The 24,978-nt window shown below is 36.8% G+C and overlaps 1 protein-coding gene across 4 annotated transcripts in view; it reads right to left on the bottom strand.

Moving 5' to 3' along the window:
- PARP8 (poly(ADP-ribose) polymerase family member 8) overlaps positions 1 to 24,978 on the bottom strand; it is a 172,765-nt gene that overhangs the window by 42,959 nt on the left and 104,828 nt on the right. For 3 of the 4 annotated variants that reach the window (XM_032415219.1, XM_032415221.1, XM_032415220.1), the window contains 8 exons: positions 21,004 to 21,036; positions 17,106 to 17,166; positions 16,568 to 16,658; positions 11,436 to 11,502; positions 4,009 to 4,134; positions 2,927 to 3,491; positions 1,310 to 1,360; positions 1,112 to 1,207 (listed from right to left, as the gene is read on the bottom strand). In XM_032415219.1, the coding sequence (XP_032271110.1) occupies positions 1,112 to 1,207; positions 1,310 to 1,360; positions 2,927 to 3,491; positions 4,009 to 4,134; positions 11,436 to 11,502; positions 16,568 to 16,658; positions 17,106 to 17,166; positions 21,004 to 21,036 (1,090 nt within the window). The remainder of the gene's footprint in view (positions 1 to 1,111; positions 1,208 to 1,309; positions 1,361 to 2,926; positions 3,492 to 4,008; positions 4,135 to 11,435; positions 11,503 to 16,567; positions 16,659 to 17,105; positions 17,167 to 21,003; positions 21,037 to 24,978) is intronic. The other variant, XM_032415218.1, reaches the window with a different exon arrangement.

Raw genomic sequence — 24,978 nt, 5'->3', positions numbered from 1 at the left:
AAACGGTACGGCCACTGTCAAAGATAGTTTGGTAGTTTCTCAAACACTTAGAGTTAATATACGTCCCAGCAATTCCATTAAATGATGAATGGATAAACACATGTCGTATATCCATGAATGTAATATTATTACACCAAAAAAAGGGAATACACTATTGATACACGCTATTGGATGAACCTTGAAAATATTATACTAAGTGAGAAGCCAAAAACAAAAGGCCACATAATGTATGATTCCATTTATATGAAATGTCCAGAATAGGCAAGTTCACAGAAACAAAAAATAAATTAATGGTTGCCAAGGGATGAGGGGAGGAGAAGACTGGAATGACTGCTAACAGTTACAGATTTCTTTTTCGGATAATGGAAATGTTCTGGAATTAGACAGTGGTGATGGTTGCACAACACTGTGAACACACTAAAAACTATTGAATTGTATACATTAAAATAGTGAATCGCACATTATATGAACTTTATCTCAATTTAAAAATTGCAGAAAAACTTGAAACTGGATCATTCCTCCCAAACTGCACATCTAAATAAATGGAAAAATTTATTTTTTGTGGCAACATATACACATTGGTTCTTACTTCTATACTCCCTCAATAATGCCCCAAATGTTTCAGTAAGCTGGCATTTTTTTTGAAATCTTTAAAATTCTGATTCTTTGTATATCTCTTCTAACTTCTACCCTTTCTTCTCTAGAATAAGCATCTTAAATTGTGTGGTTTTGAAGAAACACTGCTCACAAGCTTGCATATATACATCTGTAGCTATATGAATCTCTATATTCACCTACATCTACATCTATTGATATTGATATAGATGTAGATGGATACACAGATATAAATAGAGGGAAGGAAAGAGAGATGACAGATAGGCACATATAGGAAATACACTAAGAAATATTTTCCTAATATGAAACGACCTGCTCTTTCACAGACTTCTTTAGAAATAGTGATTCTTTTGTCAAAATTACACCACCATGTGTATTAAATAATTTGCTCAGTAGAGAGCATTTACTGTAAATCAAGTTATTTACTTATTTATTTTTATATCTTAACCCTTTTATATTCTATATCAACACTGATATTCTACCAGTGAGAACTTACCCTAAGCATGGGGCCATTTTGAAAGACATGTGGCTCATCACAAACCACACAGTATTCATTCAATACAGGGATCCGCTGTTCAGCAAACTCAATTGTCTGAATAAAACAATAAAGACAAATAATTAAGTCAAGTGCATAAATAATTTGAAAACCCATTAAAAGCTAAAATATTTCTGCAATGGATGACGTGGCTCATACCTGCACTAGGAAGCCGCGGTCTCGTATTGGAATGCATTTGGCACCATTTGGCTATAAAAGGCAAAGTAAAAGAAGAAAACAATTTTTTAACTCAGAGAATATATGAATTACAGTCTTTGACTTTTTGCAACAGTGAATACAAGTGTGATCTAAGGTCAACTGTAATATGAATTAAATCACTGATTATGACATCAAGATTTTAGAATTTCTTTATAACATACTTTCTGCCATTACTACCACAAGCCTTGTCTAAGCTAAACCGATAGTATTCTTAATTTCTGATCTTCTAGTAAAAATGATTGGCATTTTTAAATGATCACAAAAGCTCATTTTCTCTACTACTTTTTGTCAAATGCTCCCACCTCCTCATTTAGACTATTTCCATCTTATTTTACAATGAGAATTATTCCTCCAAGGATATATGAGACAGCTACTGAGGGGGTACAACACTAAACTATTGTACTGTAGTAGGCTTAACCATACAGGAAGATTGTAAGACATTTTCTTTTACAGAATATGTGAAATTAACTTTCTTAGGTGAAACTGTCATGGAAAACGTTCTATGTTAACATTTTGACATTATTTTCTGTGTGTCCTTACTGCCTACTTTTGATAAGAAATGGGCTTTTAGGGATGTCCATCTAAAATTATCAACATACTTAAATACATTTTCTTAACACAAATATAATTTTATGGTATCATTTACAATATAATTTTAGAAATAAAGCTATACAAGAGCAGCACAATTTCTGATAATGGATCTTATTTTTTTCAATTTCATCCATTACTAGGTGTATCCATATATATGGCTAAGAGTTAAGTATACCCTTACCCCAGCGCACACACGCATTTACTAAAAGTAAACAACATTTTTATCAACTATTTTACGTATTTAACATACATAGGATAGGTCTGTTTCTTTATCTGAAATCAGCTATAATGCTGATCACTCCAAAGGTAAACTCTGTGTAAGACTGACTCCCAATAAATACCACGCAGAGGACTTAAGTTTGAATACAGTTACCTTCTGGCCCCATCTCCACCAAAAAACTTCAGGATAAAGTGATTTCAGTTTTAGAAAGTAGACACTGAAAGCAGCTTTAAGTGAAGCTTAAAGTAGTAGAAGTAGATGTTGCTTCTCTCCACAAGTTATGATGTTCATAGGCAAATGTTCTTACATGTATATATAAAAGGAAGGACATTACTCTGAATTTAATTATTAGACAAACTTTGTCCTCCACTACTTATGTATGAAAACTAGAGAACAGATAAACCTACTTGATAAAACATTAAAATGCCCTGCTTGCTTAAAAGGATCGGATTTGTGGATCCAACTGACTTCCTTCCATTTTTAGCAGCATTCATGACCATAACAGGAATTTGGACTAGACCTTCAATCAATAGCTATATTTATTTTTTCAGAATCAAAATGAACATTCCAGTACTGGTTGCCAATGTCTGGTATGCTATAGTAATATCCAAAAAGAAACAAAGGGTAAATTCTAAAAAACAAAAACGAAAACGAAGATCTTGCTTCTTTCCTCTACCAGGTCTTACAAAAACCTCTCCTGCACCTTAGCTAACATTTAGGAACTCAGGATGAAAGTATTTACGCACAGCAGGCTGGGAAGATGACGATGAAGACGGTGTTAAGATACCGATAAGCCCTGAGGTAAGAGAGAGCCTCCTGCCCTCTGCATTAGGTTCCTTGAAAAGCTCCGTCTTGGATGACTTGGGAGCACTGGAGTAAGACTTGCTGAGCAACTTGTGGTTTTTCAGTCCATACAGCTCTTCCATTCTGAGATTACTGGAGTAAGATCTGCTTAACAGTTTGTGGGGCTTCAAGTTGGTGTTGTGCTCGCATCGCGGGTCTCCAGAACAGGACCGAGTCAACAGTTTGTGCGACTTCAGAGTGAGGCAGTCCTCTTGCTTGACAGCTGCCGGGCAGGGCCGGTTCAAAAGTTTGTGCGACTTAATGGCAGCCACCGCCTGCTCAGCCCTGGGGTCACTGGACAGGGAGCGACCAAAGGTCCTGTGCGACTTGGTGGCGCACACGTCGTCGGTCTTGACGGTACTGGAACAAGTCCTCCGCAGCAGCTTATGCGTTTTGGAAATTCCATCTTGCTCAGATTTCAGTTTGGATTTGCTTTTACCACAACCAGGGGGAGGATAACTTGGCGACCTTGAAAATGGAACAACAATTAATACAGGGCAAATCATGAGTATGACACACCGCGGAGAACACCTGGTAGGCGCAATCAACTCAACTCGACCACAAATACCACCTCATTTTAATACAGCCCATCCAGCTCAGATAGCAACCGCAATATGGGCACAATGATCACATGGACTGAAATGAATTATATTTTTCCTGCAAAGCAAAAACAGATTATCAGGTTTTGCACCCCTCCTGTCCCAGAACTCTTTGCAGAACTAATTTTGGTACAGAAAAATCTATGTGATTAGAAAACATAGAATGTCATTTGAACACATTTAACGCATGTTAAGAAAACGAACACTCTGAATGTAGAAATGGGTATCTATGCTTTTGATGGAATAGATAGAACTTGGTCCGTTCTTTGAAGTCACACAGAAAATAAATGCATGCCAAGACCATAGAAAGAATGCTCTGAAGTACCTAACTATGGAGCAGCACATGCTCAGAACTGAAGACAACAGAGAAGTCATCTGCTACCCACCTGCGCAAGGTAGAAAATAAATGCAGGGGAGATTTCACCTTCTTCTCTGACAGCTTCTTATTGTGCAGGCAATTGGATTTCTCTTTGCTCTGTTTCCACTGCTGTGTGACGAATGTCTGCATGATCCTGTCAATCCAAAGTAAGTCTGTCATCACAGTTCCAAGATGATATGAGATTTCCGTATTATGTAGAGAACGTATTTATCAAAGGAAAATAAATGCATAGTAATTGGTGAGATTATAATTTAAAATCACACGAGATGTTTCCATGTGTAGGAAAGCACCATGCAGAAAATTTCTATGACTTTATTGCATTTTGGTTAATAACTCATTAATTACTATGATATGATTAATAGCATAAATGACAAAAGAAGTGATAAAATAGGGGCGCTTGGGTGGCTCAGGTGGTTAAGTGTCTGCCTTCAGCTCAGGTCATGATCCCAGGGTCCTGGGATGGAGCCCCGCGTCGGGCTCCCAGCTCAGTGGGGAGTCTGCTTCTCCCTCTCTCTGTCCTCCCCTTCCCCCCACCACTTGCGCTCATGCTCTCTTGCTCTCTCTCTCTCTCTCAAATAAATAAATAAATACCTTTTAAAAAAAAAGAATTGATAAATAATAGGCTATAAAGATATTTAGAAGGGCAGCCTTTAAACAACTTTAGCCGAAGTTCTTTAGCCAAAAGGAAGTTCTGAATTATTTTGCTGGGGACAGAAACACATTTTGGAAATATTGTTTGATATTAACTATGATTTTATCACTTAAGATACAAGTAAAGTCAATTTCTTTTTACTTGATTTGCTTATGCAGTTTTCTTCATGAAAAGGAAAATAAAATGAAACTGTGAAATCGTTAAGTAAAAAGGAACCATGTAAAACTGACTCTATGGAGAAATATGAAATCAGCAAATTTTCTCTCTCTGCACAGCCCATTCACTTTTTTTTTTTTTTTAGATTTTATTTATTTATTTGACAGAGAGAGAGAGATAGCGAGAGCAGGAACACAAGCAGGGGGAGGAGTGGGAGAGGGAGAAGCAGGCTTCCCGCTGAGTAGGGAGCCCTATGCGGGGCTCGATCCCAGGACTCTGGGATCATGACCTGAGCCGAAGGCAGATGCTTAACGACTGAGCCACCCAGGTGCTCCTAGCCCATTCACTTTTAAATACACTGGTTTTTTAAACAAAACTGTGTATCTTGGGGTGCCTGGGTGGCTCAGTCAGTTAAGTGACCAACTCGTAGTTTCAGCTCAGGTCATGAACTCAGGGTCATGAGATCGAGCCCGGTGTGGGAGAACAGAGTCGGCTTGAGGTTCTCTCTCTCCCTCTCCCTCTGCCTCTCCCCTGCCGACACATGCATGTGCAAACTCTCTCTAAAATAATAAATAAATCTTAAAAAAATATATATAAAATAAAAAATTTAAAAAAACTGTGTGTCTCTAAAAGCTTTTAGTTACTATCATAAAACAGGAATTTGGCAACTCCTGATCTCAGTAGTTTCTAAGTCAAGACCACTGCCCATCACTGCTTCATGGCAAAGAATCCTGGAACATCAGCTGTGGACTTGGACACAGTATTGTTTTCTGAGAAGGGTCCCTGACTGTGACAGCTTCTCAGATCCCACCTTTCAAGTGGCAATGGCAGAGGGTCTGTTAAGGCTGAGGCTCAAGTAGATGTGAAATTTTACACTTTAACTTTATGTATACAATAAATTAAAACATTCTGATTTTCTTTCAAAAGTCAATTCAGCATTGCCTGCTTTTCGTGTTCTTCTCAGTTATTTCTAACACAGATTGCTTTTGGAGCAAAAAAAAAAAAACACCCCACAAAATACAAAACACTGGTACCAATATTTACCATTTATAATATACCAAAGAGTAATTTATATAACAGGTTTTTTTTTCTTTTAACTCTCAACACCCCCAGAGAATAGTAGCTATTATTCTACACATTTCACAAATAAGGCTAAGTAAGGTTAAAGACTGAAATCGTCCCAATTTAGCCTGGTAATAAATGGCAAAACTGCAACACCTATGCTATCCAATATGGAATGACCTATGTTAACATATGCTACTCCAACAGGTGTGACTCTTAGCACTAACACCATTATTAATTTCTCAAGATCCTCAGTGTCTATCAAATTAACATCGATCACCACAAAGTACAACCTCAGACTTACTACCCCTGGCCTTTAGTCAGTGAGCTTAGTTGAGTTCAGAAGAAATAGTCATTTATGGAATATTTTGGGGCCTTTTTAGCTACAGAGGCAGTGAGGAAGAAGGGGATAAAACTGCAGTCTATGATGCAGGATTCCAAATTTGCAGTAAATTCACCTTAAAGCTCAGGCCAATGGAAATTTTTTTTTATTTAACATTTTATTTTTGAAGTTTTTTTTTTTTCACCCAAGATTTCAGCATGACTTAAATGTAACAGTAATATTAGGGTTTTCATTTGTCCCTGTACCTAACCTGCAATCCCCAGTGACACCACCCTTTGTACCAAGCAGATTCAGATTCTTTTCCTCCTATAAAAAATTGCCATTCCTGGGGCGCCTGGGTGGCTCAGTTGTTAAGCGTCTGCCTTCGGCTCGGGTCATGATCCCAGGGTCCTGGGATGGAGCCCCTGCATCGGGCTCCCTGCTCGGCGGGAAGCCTGCTTCTCTCTCTCCCTCTCCCACTCCCCCTGCTTGTGTTCCCTCTCTCGCTGCGTTTCTCTCTGTCAAATAGATAAATAAAATTTTTTTTAAAAAATTGCCATTCCTATGCACCATTCCCTAAGAAACCTAACAAATGCTTTTCTAATTCTTGATAGACTAATTGGAAAAACAACAAAAAAACAAGTCAATAGCTAAAGTTGTTCCAACTTTCATACTACATTAGCATTCCAAAGTGTGACCTCAGCATCTGAGACCAGTAATTCTTAAACTTGGGCACCCACACCCCTAGATGTTCTTGGATTCAAAAGGTGGGAGTTAACTGTCCTGTAAGAAAGTTAATGTTGTGTTTAATGTCGACCGTAATGTGAAATATACAGATAAGCACATGTGGTGTAATGAACACCTCTTGATAATGGAGAGCCACCAAGAGATTTTAGTGCTCGCACCGGTGTTTGTGTTTACTATTATGCTGGTACAACTGCCATTGGTTGAAAAAAGACTTCAAAGGCCAATTACACCAGACAATGTAGCTGCGTCAACAAAGGTCCCAAGGTAGTTCAGAGAAAAGGGAGCGTATGTGGGCAACGCTATGATTTTCTTCATGCTGATTTCAAAAGGAATACGCACTCAAGGAGCCAGTACTATATTTAACCTGTGGTGGTCTAACAGCTTCAGCAAAACAGCATCATGCATCAAATCAAATTAATGTACTAATTTTACAATTAAAATTTGAGTGTTTTACACTGCAGTTATAAATTGAATTTTGTTTTATAAATGCAAACTCAACAGATGAAGAATTTATATCTAATTTTATGTTTGTATATATTTAAGGCAATACTGGAGATTTACAAGGCTTTTTTTCCTTTTAAAAACAATTTAAGGTTGATCGATGCAAATTCAGCATCAAGTCATATATAGTTTAAGAGTATTTCCATGGCCTGTGCCATGTTTAGCTTTGGAATGATAGATACTCTATATGAGACTGATCACTACACTGTTGACCCACTACTGTTTTGGGTCAGTATTTATTTTTTCTTTCAGGCTCTTTCAATGCCTTCATGTTCTCCCAATATTCATTCAGTGTCAAAAACATATCCCAAGTTTTACATAAAACAAAAGGATACCTACGATTATATGAGAAGCAGATTGGTGGATGGGTCAAAAGTATTGATCTGGGGTCAGATTCTGGCTCTATCACTTCCTCACTATGACCTTAGCACCTTGCCTAATCTCTCTGGGTCTCGGTTTCATCATCCAGGAAATGTGGATAGTAATGGTACCTGCTGGGTAGCATTGTGGTCGAGATCAAGTGAGTTAATGTAGGTAAAGCGCTTAGAATAGTGCTTCACATACAATAAGCATATGCATTTGCGCCTGCAATCGTTATTAAGCCCGTCCAGTTGCCAGAAACACACCAGATAAAGAATCACAGACAAAGTTTAATGAGTGTTTCTTATTTGCTGAAAACAAACCAGAGCAATAATAACAAAGGGCCTAGACTTTCAGTCTGCCTTCCTAACTTACTATATGTTTCTGGAAAATAACCTCTTCATATTTCAGTTTCCTTTTATGACTTATTGTGAGGATGAGATCAGATTTTTGGAAATCATGTTATTTTAGACTAGAAAGGATCACATGCAAACCCAGTTATTTATAATTAAGGAAAAGTAAATTAGATTAAAAATTAATAGGAATCGTTATGAAAAAGTTCTAGCCCATATACTAAACTGTCCACAGAACTAAAATTTATCCATAGAAGTAATTAACCTTTTTAAAATGTTAAACATTTAGATGGAAATATTAATAAAATGTGACAGATTCTACAAAGTGATTAAATAATGACTACAGAACACAGCTTTCCTTAATTTCTCAGAGTTGGAATTATACACATCATTTCTTTTTCTGAGCCCAAACAATGTAACTCAGACATCTTTAATTAAAAGGCAGAAAGTCATACATTCCAAGATTTCTCTGTTTTTATAATTCTTCCCTCCTTTGGATCAACTTCACTTCACTTTTTTAAAAACGGGTTAAGTGGCTAACAAAAGTACATAAAGTAAAAACTATGGGCTTTGGATGATAGGTGTCAATGTACATTCATCAATTCTAACAAATGTACCATTCTGGTAGGAGATGTTGATAACAGGAAGCCTACGCACATGTGGGGACAGGAAGTATATGGAAAATCTCTGTATCTTGTTCTGTTTTGCTGTGAACCTAAAACTGCTCTTAAAAAAATCAAGTTATTAAATTAGAAAAAAAATTTAAAAACAAGGAAAATTGTGTGAGGGGAGAAAACATCACAGGAGGGGGAAAAAAATAAAAGATGTGCCAAGGTATGGTGGTAATCAACTTGGATGGCATAACATAGAGGCAGGCTCCATGCTTAGCTCCAAGACCTGTAAGACATTAGCTCAACACAGAAAACAAAATCCAATTAAACTAGAGGGTATTACGCTGAGTGAAATAAGTCAGTCAGAGAAAGACATGTATCATATGACCTCATTGATATGAGGAATTCTTAATCTCAGGAAACAAACTGAGGGTTGGTGGAGTGGTGGGGGGTGGGTGGGATGGGGCGGCTGGGTGATAGACATTGGGGAGGGTATGTGCTATGGTGAGTGCTGTGAATTGTGTAAGACTGATGAATCACAGACCTGTACCTCTGAAACAAATAATACATTATATGTTAAAAAAAAAAAAAAAAAGAAGATAGTAGGAAGGGAAAAATGAAGGGGTGGAATTGGAGGGGGAGACGAACCATGAGAGACTATGGACTCTGAGAAACAAACTGAGGGTTCTAGATTGGAGGGGGGTGGGGGGATGGGTTAGCCTGGTGATGGGTATTAAGGAGGGCACGTATTGAATGGAGCACTGGGTGTTATATGCAAACAATGAATTATGGAACACTACATCAAAAACTAATGATGTAATGTACGGTGATTAACATAACATAATAAAAAAAAAAAAAACCATCGGCACCTGGGTGGCTCAGTCGGTTAAGCATCTGCTTTTGGCTCAGGTCATGATCCCTGGGTCCCAGGATTAAGCCCCAGGTTGGGCTCCCGCCTCAGCGGGGAGTCTGTTTCTCTCTCTGTCCCTCACTCTGCTCAGGCTCTCTCTCTCTCCCTCTCTCTCGCTCGCTCTCTCTCTCAAATAAATAAATAAAATCTTTAAAAAACAAAACACACACACAAAAAAACCAATTCCAATGGAAAAGCACACCTAATCCTAGTACAGAAAAATGAGAAAATTGCTCTTTTAAGTGCTTATAAGGAAACCACACTGCATTATATAATGTGCTAAACATATGTTGTAAATTGAATTTAGTTTTAGAGACGTGCAATTTGAAACATTAAGGGTTTATTATCTAATTTTTATATGTTCATATTTAAACGCAACATTGGGAATTTGCAAGAATACTCCCTTTATCTTAATTTCCCTTCAAATGTGATCCACACATAACTCATATCTGAGCAATATCAAGTCATAAAAACTTTAAGACAATTCTAGAGCTCCATAATATGTACAACCCGTGATAACACACACAAGCTTCCTCTTACATCCATAATCTCAAGTAAAATGACCACAATAAATCTCTATTTAGTAAATGAAATAAAATGTTTCAAAGTACTTTCTCTTAGAACATTGCTCAATAAAGGCTGATGTCTGATGCCCAATTAAAATTCATTAAAATACAGGTGAACACATGAACTGAATCATCGTTGAGGATGCAAACCACGTGTTTAAATATATAATAATCTAATGGTAAATTTAAGTTGAAGTAAAATTTGCATATTCAGAAGAATAAATAATCCTTCGGGAATTCTCCAGTAATACAAATTCTTTTTTTTTTTTAAGATTTTATTTATTTATTTGTGAGACAGAGAGAGCGAGCACAAGGGGGGGGAGGGGCAGAGGCAGAGGGAGAAGCAGGCTCCCCACTGAGCAGGGAGCCTTATGCAGAACTCAATCCCAGGACCCCGGTATCACGACCTGAGCCAAAGGCAGATGCTTAACCAACTGAGCCACCCAGGCATCCCAGTAATACAAATTCTTATAGCTGATATATAGCATAGGATTTATTAAATTTATATTTTGACTATATGCTACCATGTTTTAAAAGTCATTTTGACTGGGATAATTTTATGTTCATAAAATATAAATTCATTCATTGCATTAGTCAAGGTCCGAAGAGGAAATAAAGGGTTTATTTAAAAAAGGAATGATCATTTCAAGAGTGTAAGTATAGGAGCCAAGCACAGGGCAGTGGCTGCCAAGTGTTACCACCTCTAGGCCCCAAGGAACAGGCAGAGGGAACCTGTAATGGAGCCCAGTAAGAGAGAGAGTCATGCATAGGCTGTGGCCTAGAGCAGAGAAGAAAGCTTCACTTGAAGGGCTAGTCAACTCAAGGTAACCTCTTAGAGTGGAAACCAAAGGCAATAAATACTCCTTTTTTATACTGCTTCCTCCTCTGTTGGTCACATTCGAGACACAGCAACACATTAGAACCTGCACCCACACAGATCAACCTCCACAGATGAGGGCAGGTGTTGGAGGGAGGAGAGTGGACCCGGGCGGGCAAACAGAAGGACTGCGGCTGCTGCGAGAGGTGAGCTCTGCCAGCTAAATTACTGATGCAGCTCTTGGCATCGGATGAGTTCCTCTCCTGAGGCGCTCACTTCAAAGAGCTCTTATTTAATAAGAAGGGGAGGAGAGTGAGCAAAATGAGAACTCAGCTCTCTTTCAAAGAAATTTATTTTTTTCTTTTTGGGAAACTTACTTTTTCAGCTGATGTCCCAATCCAAATCGCTCTTTTGTAGAAATCTGAAAGACATCAACAGTGGGCACTGCAAAGGAAAAAATAATCAGTCAATATGTTGAGCTGAAACTTAACCAACAGCCAGGAAAAAGACTGAAAAGTAATATATATGATACACTCTAATATGTACACATACATAAATATATTATACATTTACATATTATATAGTATGTAAGAAATATTTATACACACATACATATTTAAAAATAGCATATACACAGTCTTATACATTGCTATTTATGGTTTATATATATAGATTTTGGAGATCATTCTTGGTCATTAGAAAACAAGGGTAGAAGTAGGAAAAATCACTCAGGAACTTATTAAAGTAATTGGCAAGAGATACTGTGGTCTGGATCAGTGGAGGTGGTGAACTGTCTTTGTTAACAGGACATTCTCAGATCACACGTGCTCCACATTGGAACCAAACTGGTATCCCCAATTTCCTCACCCCCCGTGTTGGCAGTTACTCTGGGACACAAACACTCCACTGATCAAAGAAAACTGTTGTTAGTATCATCAATCAGTTCCTTTTCCAAAAGCATGCTAATCCTTAGATACAGACTGAGGAACAGAGTGGACATCACTCGAATCCCTCCTATCCCAAACCCAGGGCTACAGAAATTCAAAAATGAGTAAGAAAAATCCTAACATCTTGAAAACTCAGCAGAATTTTTTTTTTTTTTAAGAAAAGATGACAAAATTGGAACATGTTATGCTCTCTCTTAAAAGATTTAAGAAGACACAATCTATTCCCAGGTAGGTGGGAAAAGTGACTGGGGAGATGGAGGCAGAGAAACAAAAGGGACCTGGTTTTTGAAAAATCCAAAATGCACTAGAAGAACTGAAATTGTCACTGGAAGAAATTATATAAGATACACAGAGAGAAAGAGAGAGAGAAAAGAGAGATAAGAGACACAAATGTTTACCCAGAATATATAAATTATTCCTACAAATTAATGATACAAAGACCAAAACTTATTCATACTATGAATGACTAGAAAATAAACATCAGTATTTTACCAAAATGATAAATCTTCTAGAGAAATGTAAGTTACAAACACTGACTCAACTAGTAGTATAAAATCTGGATGACCCAAATTTTAGAATATACTGAAAGAGCTAACAAGATGTTACTTTCAAAACTGTTCCAAGATTCAAGTGATAAAACTTATACTACTATTAAATTAATGAAATTAATTATTACTATTAGTTGCCTTGAGTGTATTCAGATGTTAATAATCAGTGAAACTGGATGCAGAGTATATGGGGACACTGTACTACCTTTACAATTTTTCCGTAAATCTAAAAATGTTTTAGATTAATTTTTATAATTTTTTTTTGAGAGAGAGATAGAGAGAGAGAGAGAGAGACAGCAGGAAGGAGGGGCAGAGGGAGAGAGAGAGAGAGAGAATCTTAAGCAGACTCCACACTCAGCACAGAGCTCAATGCATGGCTCAATCTCACAACCCTGAGATCACGACCTGAGCCAAAATCAAGAGTTGGACACTTAACCAACGAAGAAACCAGGCACCTCAATTTTTATAAAAATTTTTAAAAGTAATAGTTTTCTGATAACTAAGAATCAGTTAGAAAATAAACTGGAATATAAAAGTCCCATTAAGCAAACAAGTACTCATGAATAAATTTAGCTAAAATTACTGACCTCAGGCAGAAAAAAAACCCAAAAAACACAGAATGGTACTGATACATAAAATTAAAAACAATGAACAAATCTTCCTTTAAAGGAATAAAGGAAAAGTGAATATAAAAATGTCTATTCTTCCTAAATTTATTTAAAAGTTACCTTAAAATAACCAAATAATTCCCCACGAGGGTTCATTTTTAGGGACAACAGACTGAGGAAGAACTTGACAGAATGCACTAGAGAAATATTTTTATGTTTTAAAAAAGATGAAGGTTATTCGATTTTTCCTTGTCTTTCATATAACGTAGGTTGGGAAGGCAGTAAGTGAGGGCTGCTTAAGATACGTGGAAATGATTCTAACACTGATCATGTACATGTGCAGGTACCAATCATGAGATGATTTGCACAGAACAACATTTTTAATAATGTTGGTTGTTTGGGGCACCTGCGTGGCTCAGTCGTTAAGCGTCTGCCTTCGGCTCGGGTCATGATCTCAGGGTCCTGGGATCGAGGCCCCGCATCGGGCTCCCTGCTCAGCGGGAAGCCTGCTTCTCCCTCTCCCACTCCCCCTGCTTGTGTTCCCTCTCTCGCTGTGTCTCTGTCTGTCAAATAAATAAATAAAATCTTTAAAAAAAAAAAAAAAAAAAAGTTGGTTGTTTATCACATTAAACTAAAAGCAGCCTTGCCTTTCAGATCAGAAACTAGACTTATACACCAGCAATGCTGAAAAAAATACATAATAAGAATAATCATGTCTTTTTATTTAAAATATATTTCCTCATATACATTGAAAATAATCTTTAATATTAAAGTGGATAAGGAGGTATATTTCTTTAATTCTTATCATTCTTGTTCACTTACAGATATTTTGTCAGATTAGCCCTGATCAAATATTACAGCTCAAATAAGTATTACTCATACATTTCCAAATCTTAGCAATGAATGCTTTCAAAAAGAACTGCTAACTATGTCAGTCTAAACCTTGGATTAGTCACAAAACTTGTTTGAGGTAAATTAAGACCAAAGGGTACCAATTGAAAAATAAATACGTGAAAGATAATATTAAGGAAAAAGAGGGAAAAAATAGCCCAGTAAGTACACATAACAAAACACAAGCAACGCCAAAATAGATGTCTTGCAAATGAACAAAATTAAAACACTTCAGACACAAACTAGCAGAAGTCTCTCAAGCATTTTTACCTTTTTTTGGGGGGGGGGGGACTATTATGACCCCATAAACTTATAGTTGGTCAAGTGTGTCTCATTCACAAAATGAGAGTGTCATTCTCCAGTATGAAAAAAGCAAGCATAATCCTCATGTTTCTTTGGTTTACAAACTATTAGGTAGCAAATCAACTAGCAGAAATGAAAACAGAAGGACTAAATTATGGATGAGCTGTAATACCGAAGAAGGGGTACTGAACAATACAATCATCTAAACGTGAATTAGAATATAATTGTTAGAACATTTACAAAACCATGGAAATATAACAAATCTTTAAAGAGACGTTGAAAAGGATAATCTCTGCCTAAAATTCAAGATTATATTTAAAAAGTGAGTAACAGTGGTAAGATTACATAAAAGCATGCCACATTCTCATCTCACACAGATGGAGTAATGTGAGTAGAGATGAACTGACCCAATTTTGTTCCTAACCCTGATAATTAAAAAAAAAAAAAAAAGTTCAGACAGAAGAGCTGCTTTCTCTTTTAACCACCAACAGAATAAAATCGAATGGTCACATATCAAATCCCTAAAGAAAAAAACTTAACCATACAACAAAGTATCTGGGGAAACAGCAAAAACACATACACCTATACCTGGAATATTGTGCAGATATTACAAATTATTCCATTTGAGAATATTTAATGACTTGAGGACAGTCTCGTGACATAACATTAAGGTGTATAACTATACAGTTCGATGTCAACTTTATGAAAATGAGCCATGTGTGCAGAGAAAAGAGAAACACCAAACTATTCACAGGTTTCTCACTATAGAGGGATTATGAGTAATTCTTTTTCTTCTTTCTTACATTTCTACACATTTGAAATAATCACAATAAAAATATGTAACATCTAGTTGTCTTTGCCTGGCATTAAATCATATGTTGTTTATATTAAGAGCTGATTATTTAAGTAGAAATCATTATACAAAAACAGAAAAGAGGTGACTCAACAGAAACTTTTTCAAAATGAAAGATTTTCCTATGTATTTCATAAACTTGGAATGGGTCAGGGATCTTTCTTGGGTAAAAGCTAATAGTAGATGTTAAGTTCCTTAATATGCCTAAAGAAAAACGCGCCAACATCACAGTAAAGGATGTGTGAAGACGGCCTTGACTTCAAGAGGTGCTGTGTATGTCCATATCCCTTGATTCTGGGTGGGTTTTTCAACTGCTTTGAACAATACAATACAGCGGAAGATTCACTGTGCCTTTTCCCAGGTGGCATCCACAGCCTGTCTCTTGTAACACTTGCTTTCGGACCCCAGTCACCATGCTACAAGAAACCGGAACCACATGAAGAAGCCATGTGTAAGGTCAACAGTCAAGTCAAGGGGCCGCAGCTGAGCTCCAAGATGACACACTCATCAACTGCAACATATCTCAAAGTCCAGCATCTTGAGCATCCAACCTAGCAGAGCCTTTAGTTGACATAAGCTCCATCTACCACCTGACTTCCAAAGGCATGGGAGACTCCAAGCAAGAACTGCTCAGTTGAGCTCAAAGAACAGTGAGAGATGGTAAGCTGTTTTAAGCCACCAAGTTTGGGGTGGTTTGTTATTCAGCAGTATGTAACTGTAGCAACATGAGTAGACACAGTGTGTGTGTGTGCACGCGTGTGTGTGCGGGCACGTGCAGATGCACGCATGTGCATGTGTATCTGGTAGGGCAAGATATCTTAATCCAGTAAGTATTGGCAAGATTTAATAATCATGTCCTTTGCTGTAAATAGCTATCACTTGAGATATAGCAAAATCATCCTTCAAGATAGTGGAAAACAAAAATATTACTAAGATCTCCATTTTTAAAAATAGAAGTATGTTATATTTATAGTTAGGCTAAATTCATCAGTAATCAAAGGTGGGATAAGTAAACATTAAAATCGAATCCCAGAATCAGAGACATAAATAATTAACTCTAAGGGCAACCCAAAATATACTTACTGAGCCTCTACTATATGCAGAGTTCTCTTTTAGGTTTTATTTGTTTGTTTCACAGCAACTTGTCAACTCCTGAAATCTATACAACTAAATGTTGTATGTTTCTGTTTCCATAAGTTATACTGGCAATAAACCATCTTTGCTAGGATGCAAGTATATTTAAATACCATTATCAAGATAGCTGCAATTATGCTCAGAATTACCAAATGAACACTCCCTTTCACGCCCAAAGCACAACTAATTCATACTCAAAATAGTAAACAGAGAAATAAAACTAACCTGGGCCATTTAAATACTGTGTAAGGGAACAGTGTAGTCGGACAATTATAGGTTCTGTTCGAATCACTTCCCAAGCCACAGCAATCTCCTCCTGTGCAAATAAATATATTAAAAGATGAATTAGTCACCTTTTATAGAGTTCTTGATTTTTTTTTTCCAAAATGAAACTTTTTAAAATTTATTTTGAAGAAATACATAAATCAATAAGGCTTACAAATTACCTCAAGACCTAGGGTTTGGAAAAGAATGTCAAAGTATTCTTAATTTTTACCTTCTACACAGGAAAATTAAAGTGAAAATTTAAGAAATAATGAAGTACTATAATAAGAGCCCATAAATTTCAGAATATATTAAAAGAACCAATGTAAAAATATACATATATAAAATGTGTTTCTTCAGCCAGTCATTGTATTTCTCTATAATCACTTTAACAAAATCAGCTTGTTACTAATAATGAGAAACAAATATTTAATTTTTTCCAACAACACAAATAAACATTTTTGAATGTACCAATCATATTGTATAAATTGATACTTACATCCAGAAAGCTAACATCAATATGCAGATCAATATCTACATCATCAATGGCTCCGTATTCCCTGAAAGCAAAGATTAACACTTATTTTTCCATTTTCCTTAAAAGATAATGTGTGCTCGTTTAAGTCAAAGATTCAATCCCTAACTCTTCTCACTGATCTCCACAGAGCGCTCAGAAGTGACTGGGGACGTGAATTAACGAACTCCATGTAGTTGGACTGTCATCTCCTGTGACTATTTATACCGTCTAGACATCTTTCTATTTTTACGTACATGCATTTGCATACATAAATTCAAGAATTGTTTGCTTCATAGTTTCAAACATCCCCAGTTCTCTGTGGCGAATTCAACCACTTGGTTTTCATTGTGCTCTCTGAAGAGGAAGAGTTGCCTCAAAGGGCAAAGGAAGGAGTTTCTGACAGGAAGAAAGGGTGGGAAAATAATTCACTGCCACAAGGATGTGCCCATGACTTTCCCTTCCATGCTAAACATCACTGGTTCCGACCGGATCCACGGGCTCTGCCGCTCACATGTCATCGTGTTTTGATAGGCAGCTCTGAAAGTCTGATATATCCAAATTAAAACAAGTAACAACACCATGTGCCACATGAAGACGTTCTAAACACCAACCTTTCTCCAGCCCACGAAGAGCCGTAAACCGGCATACATGAAAGAACATAAAAACAATAGTTTCCCCAGATTCTCTATATACATAAATCTGTATTTTTTATATTTTTATAAAAGTATGAAGTTACAAATGCTATATAGGATGAGAAATAAAATTATACAGATAACTGAAATGATAAAAGTTAGCTGCCAGTATTTATTAAGCACTCATGTGCCAGAAATTATTCTAAGAATTTTATATACACGTGATGGCGGTGCATGATGGGTACCACCACCACCTTTAATTTATATACGCATTAACTGAGGCTCAGAGCAATAAAGTAACTGACCCATCATCACTCTGCAGCAGAGCCAAGATTTAAACACACACATCCTATTTATTTACACAGGTGATTAATCGGTTCACTATTCAATAAACTATCACTTTGCAGGGTCCTCATCATAGCCTTCTGACGAGGATACCATTACTACCCTCATTTGCAAACAAGGAAACTGAGCTTTAGAGAATTGAAATCAGATGTCAAAGAGTCGATAAGTCAGTGGGGAAGTCAGGCACTGAGTTCATATTCAATTTCAAAATTGTTTGTAGGATATTATCTGGCACATAGTACTCAATGATAATTTCTGTGTATTACGTATTCAAGTAAGGTTAATATAATACAAAACTGTGGCACTTGTCTAGGGTTCAGAGAAGACACTTTTAATGATCAAATGGTTTTATGTAATTTGATGAATGAAGGAATCGAAGGGGTTTTTTGATTTTTAATGTCTATGACACACAAAAAGCAGCATATTAGAATATAAGAACTCAGGGCACCTGGGTGGCTCAGTCGGTTAAACGTCTGCCTTCAGCTCGGGTCATGATCCCAGGGTCCTGGGATCAAGCCCTGCATCGGGCTCCCTGCTCGGCAGGAAGTCTGCTTCTCCCTCTCACTCTCCCTCTCACTCTCCCTCTCTCTCAAATAAATAAAATCTTAAAAAACAAAAAAAAGAATATAAGAACTCAGCCTCTGTGCTTTCTCCATCAACCCCTTAAAAATATATCAAAACAGGGCTCCCTGCTCAGCTTGTCCCTCTCCTCTGCCCCACCCCTCTGAACGTGCACTCTCCCTCTCTCTCAAATGAATAGATAAAAATCTTTAAAAAAAAAATTAAAAAATTAAAAATATATATATATCAAACCACTGACCACATTTTCACTATTTATGAAATTGTATTTTTTATTCTTTGATGATAATATTTTTAGATTACATAAAAAAGAAAAGGGATAAAAATTATTCACATAGTAACTGAATTTTTAAAAACACTTCATGGAGGGGAAATTGGGGGGGGGGGGAGACGAACCATGAGAGACTATGGACTCTGAGAAACAACCTGAGGGTTCTAGAGGGGAGGGGGGCGGGGGGATGGGTTAGCCTGGTGATGGGTATTAAGGAGGGCACGTTCTGCATGGAGCACTGGGTGTTATATGCAAACAATGAATCATGGAACACTACATCAAAAACTAATGATGTAATGTATGGTGATTAACATAACATAATAAAAAAAATCTGTGTTATTCATAAAGGATAAGAACACTTGTAACCTTATGCAAATTTAGACATGATATGATATGCAAATTTAGATACAAAAATATGCCAATTTATTTATGAAATTATACAGACACCATGCCAAGAATAAGGACCAAGCAAATAAACCATCTCTTTTATGCCTCTGGTTCAGGGGTCAGCAAGCTTTTCCTGTAAAGGTCAAGATAGTAAGTATTTTAGCCTTTGCCTCAGGCCTTTTCTGGTCTCTGTCACATATTCCTCTTGGTTTTTGTTTTTCTTTAAATCCTTTTAAAAAAGCAAACACTATCTGTATCTCTCAGGCTGTTCAAAAATGGGCCCCACGACCCAGTGGTCATAATTTGCCAATCTTAAACATCAGCAATTTATTCATAAATATAAAAGTCAAACATCTTTTGTGTTGGCAAATTAAAAGAAAGAACCACTAAATGTAATGATGAGGATCAATTATTAATGATGTTCAATAGACATTTAAGTGGGGTGAAAACTGTAACAAGTATGTGTAAACCTCTGCCTAGAAGGATGTTTGTGAGTGTAGAAATTGGGGACAGAAACAAATATTAAATAATAAGGAAATACTTAAAGTATAGCACACTGGTACAATAGAAAAATTTTTTACCCATTACTAAAGAAGTTGATATAAAAATATTTACTATCCGGAGGGATATGTTCCAAAATATACTATTTGGAGCACGTAGATTACCAAAAATGCATGGAAACTGAAATTCCCTTTTTAAATAAAATAGAAATAGAAAAACCAGAACTTTTTTTTAAAAAAGTACTTATTTATTAACTGTAGATTGTGGGTAAAACCTATTTTATATAAAATTTATGTGTTTTCTGGGGCGCCTGGGTGGCTCAGTCGGTTAAGCGTCTGCCTTCGGCTCAGGTCATGATCCCAGGATCCTGGGATCGAGCCCCGCATCGGGCTCCCTGCTCCGCGGGAAGCCTGCTTCTCCCTCTCCCACTCCCCATGCTTGTGTTCCCTCTCTCGCTGTCTCTCTCTGTCACATAAATAAATAAAATTAAAAAAATTTTTTTAAAACATATCTACTTTTTCTGATTACTACGGTAATATAAGCTCATTTTATAAAATGTCAGAAAAACACACAAAAGCAACTTATAATACTACCACTCAGATATTATCTTCGCTTATATCTCATTCCATATTTTTATATGGTATATAAAAATCTGTCCTGCTCTTTCACTTCTTCTAAAATAAGTATTTTTCTATATTATGAAATATTCTTCAAAATCATAGAATTAAATGGTTGTATTTGTATAAATACAATTCTATAATAAGGTAATGTTAAAATTATGAGGCTGCTATTGATTTTTTTTTTTTACACTGTAAATATTGATAAAAAGGCCTCTGGATAAAAATCTATGTGCATCTGTCTTCTCACAGAATCATTTCTAAAATTACTGCATGAAATAAATAATATAACTATATTTGGGGGTCTTGATATATGTCATTTAATTACTATTTTAAAAGGTTATGACCATTTCTAATCGCACCAGTCAGCTTATCACAGCGACCACTTTCCACATCCCCATCATCACCAGGCGTTCATTTGCTCGGGTCACTGCCAGTTTCCCAAGGGAGAATAACTTTTGTCTGGATTTAGTTACAGTGGCAAGACTGGTACAATTAGAGGCTGAAAGAAGGGAATCAGAGACAAGAAAAATCAGTAAGAACCTTACCCACAGCTGTTTTCTTCGGAGTTTTCCAGACCACTTCAACAGAATTTATCATAAAGTTATGATCAGAAAGTGACATGTATTCTTTTAAAACATTTAATATGTGAATCTTTAAGTATTCTTTATATGATTTCTTCAACATTCTTGTGGTTAGTACCTTCCTAATTTCTAACACTATCAATTTATTTCAACAACAACAACAAAATTATAAGTACTCTTCCCTGCCACAGCAGAGCACAAAGACAGAACACAAACACAGAATTTTGAAGAGGCAGAGGCATTAAAGATTTGCAATTAACTGGATTCTGCAGGTGTAGATCTGTAAATAGTTACACTTTTTGTTTTTATGCCACACTTCAAAGAATTCACAACAGTGCTGCGTATATGCAAACCAATTTCCGTTGTGATGCCCTTTTTATATAATGCCAGTAATTTCAGATTTCCCACTGCGAGATTACAAAGCGTGATTACAGTTTGTCCAGATGCAGCGACCCAGTCATCAGGATTGCTTCTATATCTGAATAACTTTCAGTTGCCCCGGATCTCATGAATAGCAAATGCAGAATCAAGTCAAAAGCCTGAAATATGAATGCAACTTGAATTGTGAAGCCAGATATCTGATTGTGTCCTGAATGCTGTATTGGGTTTATAATAACTCAAAATAATTTCATGCACTGCCTATATTTATTCACTGTGAAAAGATCACATCAAATTGAACCTGAATACTTTTTTAAGATAAGGAGAACAACACAGAAATGATCTGATGCAGTTCTTATACCTTGGAACTGAGAAAGGACTGCTTCACAATTTTTTTTTTCCCAGACATCTGAGCTACTCTTTCAATCAACATATCTTGAAATCTGGTCACTTGATTTTGGATATTTACATATGACCTAGTTCATTTAAGAACGTATGTACAAAATGTATTTTTCTATGAACATGTATTTTTGAGGGCACTATGTGTTAGAATTCTTGGCAATTTCTTCTCCTAATTTTTAATGGAACTAATCAAGATAACATCATCATTAATGAGACACAACATCCATACTCACAATATAGTAAATGTTAGACCATCTCTCCTGGTCCTCCTTTCTCTATAAATACAGCTTATTCATTATACTGTTGTGATGTTTTATAACACTACCTGATCAGAATTAGCAGTGATTGCACTGGTTATAAAAATATTATTAGATATCTAGCCTTCCCTTATTAGCTGTCAAGGAAATTATACATATACACACATACATGAAATTCTATCACAGGTTCTTGGGAAATAAAATCATTACTATTCAGTTATTTCTTGCATTCAGTGACTGGTCAGTTACATTTTGAGAAGAAATAGATTCTGTGAGGAAACATAACACCTTCTATGACATCTGAAACTCAACAAGCATTCCCTGTCTCTCTCTGCATGCCTACTCAATGTATGTTTTTTGCTCAGTGTGGGAGAGATGTTTGTGAATGGGCCAAGAAATATGCAAACTCAGTAGTCAGGAAGAAATCTTGGTAGATTAAAGCATTTGCAAGACTGTATCCAAAGTGCTCTGAAGTTTCTCTAAAAGGCAACAAGACTGAGAAGAATGTAAAAACTAGGTCCAGATAAAAAAAGAAGGCGATACAAAATGACAGTGTATTAGAGATACAGTTTCTACAACCCCTCCTCCCCCGGTGAAAAATCCTTGGTTTTACTTGAAGAAAGTACAGGCGCTGGGAATAGGGGTGACTGTCTGGGATCTGACATTCTGAAGCTTTCAACTAGATTATGGGCCAGTATTTTTGGAAAATACTCCCCCCTTTGTTTCTTCTAGGTGCTTCCTGTCATCACTTTCCCCTGGTTTTCAGTCAGACCATTTTTCTGGAGGCTCCAGAAGCAGGAGTGGGAGTACCAATAGCTGGAAAGGACACTACAAATATCCAACGGCAAATCTTTTGATGAAAGACGTCTTCAACGTAGGTTAAGGTATGCTTTAGTAACAGACTTCTTCAGCTCTCAATGGTTTAACACAAAAAAAGGATTTATACATCATGAACGCTACATGTTCCCTATGGACTCGGAGGGCTGGAGGGGAGTTGCTCCTCACTGGGGTCACTCAGGAGCCCATAGTGATGGGAGTCTGGGGGAAACGGGAACTCCTGCACTAGTACCCACACTCACATTTCACTGGACAAAATTAGCTGTATCCACTCATCACATTAAAGGGGCAGAGAAATAAAATGCTGCCAAATACCAGAGGACAGGAACCAGAAGATCTGTAAGTAATCCTACCGGTCACTACAAATGGAAATGCAGAAATCCAGAATAAGTGGTTCATACAGATTTTTGTGGCTTTTCTCTCCTTCCCCTCCCCTCCCCTCTCCTTTCTCTTTCTTGCTCTCTCTCCCTCCCTTCCTCCCTCTCTCAAGGAAGTATGTGGGCCTGAATATAGTAGCACAACCTCAACCTTAAGAACTCCTCAGTCTGCCCTGTCCTCCAGAACATCAACTCCAAAAGGCCCTATTACAATTGTCCATCCACAAAAGGTGATCAAAATGCAGAAGATGGGGCGCCTGTGTGGCTCAGTCGGTTAAGTGGTTAAGCGTCTGCCTTCAACTCAGGTCATGATCCCAGAGTCTGAGAATCAAGCCCCCACGCTGAGCAGGGAGTCGGCTTCTCCCTCGCCCTCTGTCCCTCCCCCCATTTGTGCTCTCTCTCTTACACCCTCTCTCTCTCAGATAAATAAAATCTTTTTTAAAAATGCAGAAGAGTCACAATCTTGCAATCTTCTAACCTTCATTAAGCATTAGTCATCATAAAAATGGCTTCGACTTTTAAAACAGAAGATGGTATGATCATAAAGCAAAGGTTATTTCATACGGGTTAGACGTGTGAAACACCACAAGCAAATTGTCAGAATCATTTCATTCCTGACCACGTGAGAATTTTGTGACTTGTAATTCCCCACACCTTTCTAAAAATATTAACCTCAAATTGTTTTCCGATGGCACTGATCAGATTTTTTTTAAATACATGACTAGAGGAGAAAATGTAGAATGAAAAACATCAAACATCCTCATTTTGCTGCATGATTCAAGATGAGACATGTTCACTCAGTCTAATAAACTGATGGTTTATCCTGTTTCTCCAGAAATCTAACTCACTTCCAATACAAGAGCCTAGGAACTGGAATTGTCATCAGTGTTTATAAGGATGGTTCAACACAGCCAGGATTCTGCTTTTGAATGCTATGGCCACAAAGAGCTGAAATTACCTGCTTCAGTAATGAACTGGGCATTAGTCCCTGTCTCTACCTCCTCTTTCAACCTACTTTAAGAGGTTTTTGTCTCAAGTGAGGCAATGCCAGTTCTTTCCATCTCTTACAGAGAACTTAGATGTGGTTAGCTGCCTTTCTCATTAGACGTCACATTAAAAAAAAAAAAATGACACCAAATAGCCTATTATGCATATTGAGGTACTTCTGTTCTTCAAACTCCATTAAGTTCTTATAAACCTCAATTAAGTAAAAGAACAGCTAATTAGAACAGTCTGTTTTCAGCAGGCTTAGAACTTTGCAAGGAAGAAGGCCATGTCCCCAAGCCTCAGTAGTCGATACGAGACAGTAAATTCATTCATATTTATTTCAAGTAAATCAGACTAGTCCCGCTGTGGTTCATACTTTATACCATGAGGCCTCTGGGAGGTTATTTATTTTGGAAACATTCTCGATAGCTATAGAAAATCTACAGCTATAGAAAATCTACAGCAGGTAAGAACATGGCTTATGTTAATAGAGATTTAAATTGAATCAAAACTTATAAGTGAAATAGGGAAGGAGAAAAAAAAAATCAAAGCCATTTATGACTTTCAATATTTCATTTGAATGAAATTCCAAGTATTTATCTAATTTCAAGAGTTGGTAAGTTATCAATAATTTTATTAATAATGGAAAATACTAATAGAGATGATCACTGGTACTTAAATTCTTGCTGAAGAAACAAAAA

This window comes from Phoca vitulina, unplaced genomic scaffold, assembly GCF_004348235.1.
Source record: "Phoca vitulina isolate PV1807 unplaced genomic scaffold, GSC_HSeal_1.0 scaffold17, whole genome shotgun sequence".
Classification (NCBI taxonomy): domain Eukaryota; kingdom Metazoa; phylum Chordata; class Mammalia; order Carnivora; family Phocidae; genus Phoca; species Phoca vitulina.
Note: the sequence above shows the minus strand (reverse complement) of the source record. Positions and strands in the feature narration are given on the sequence as shown.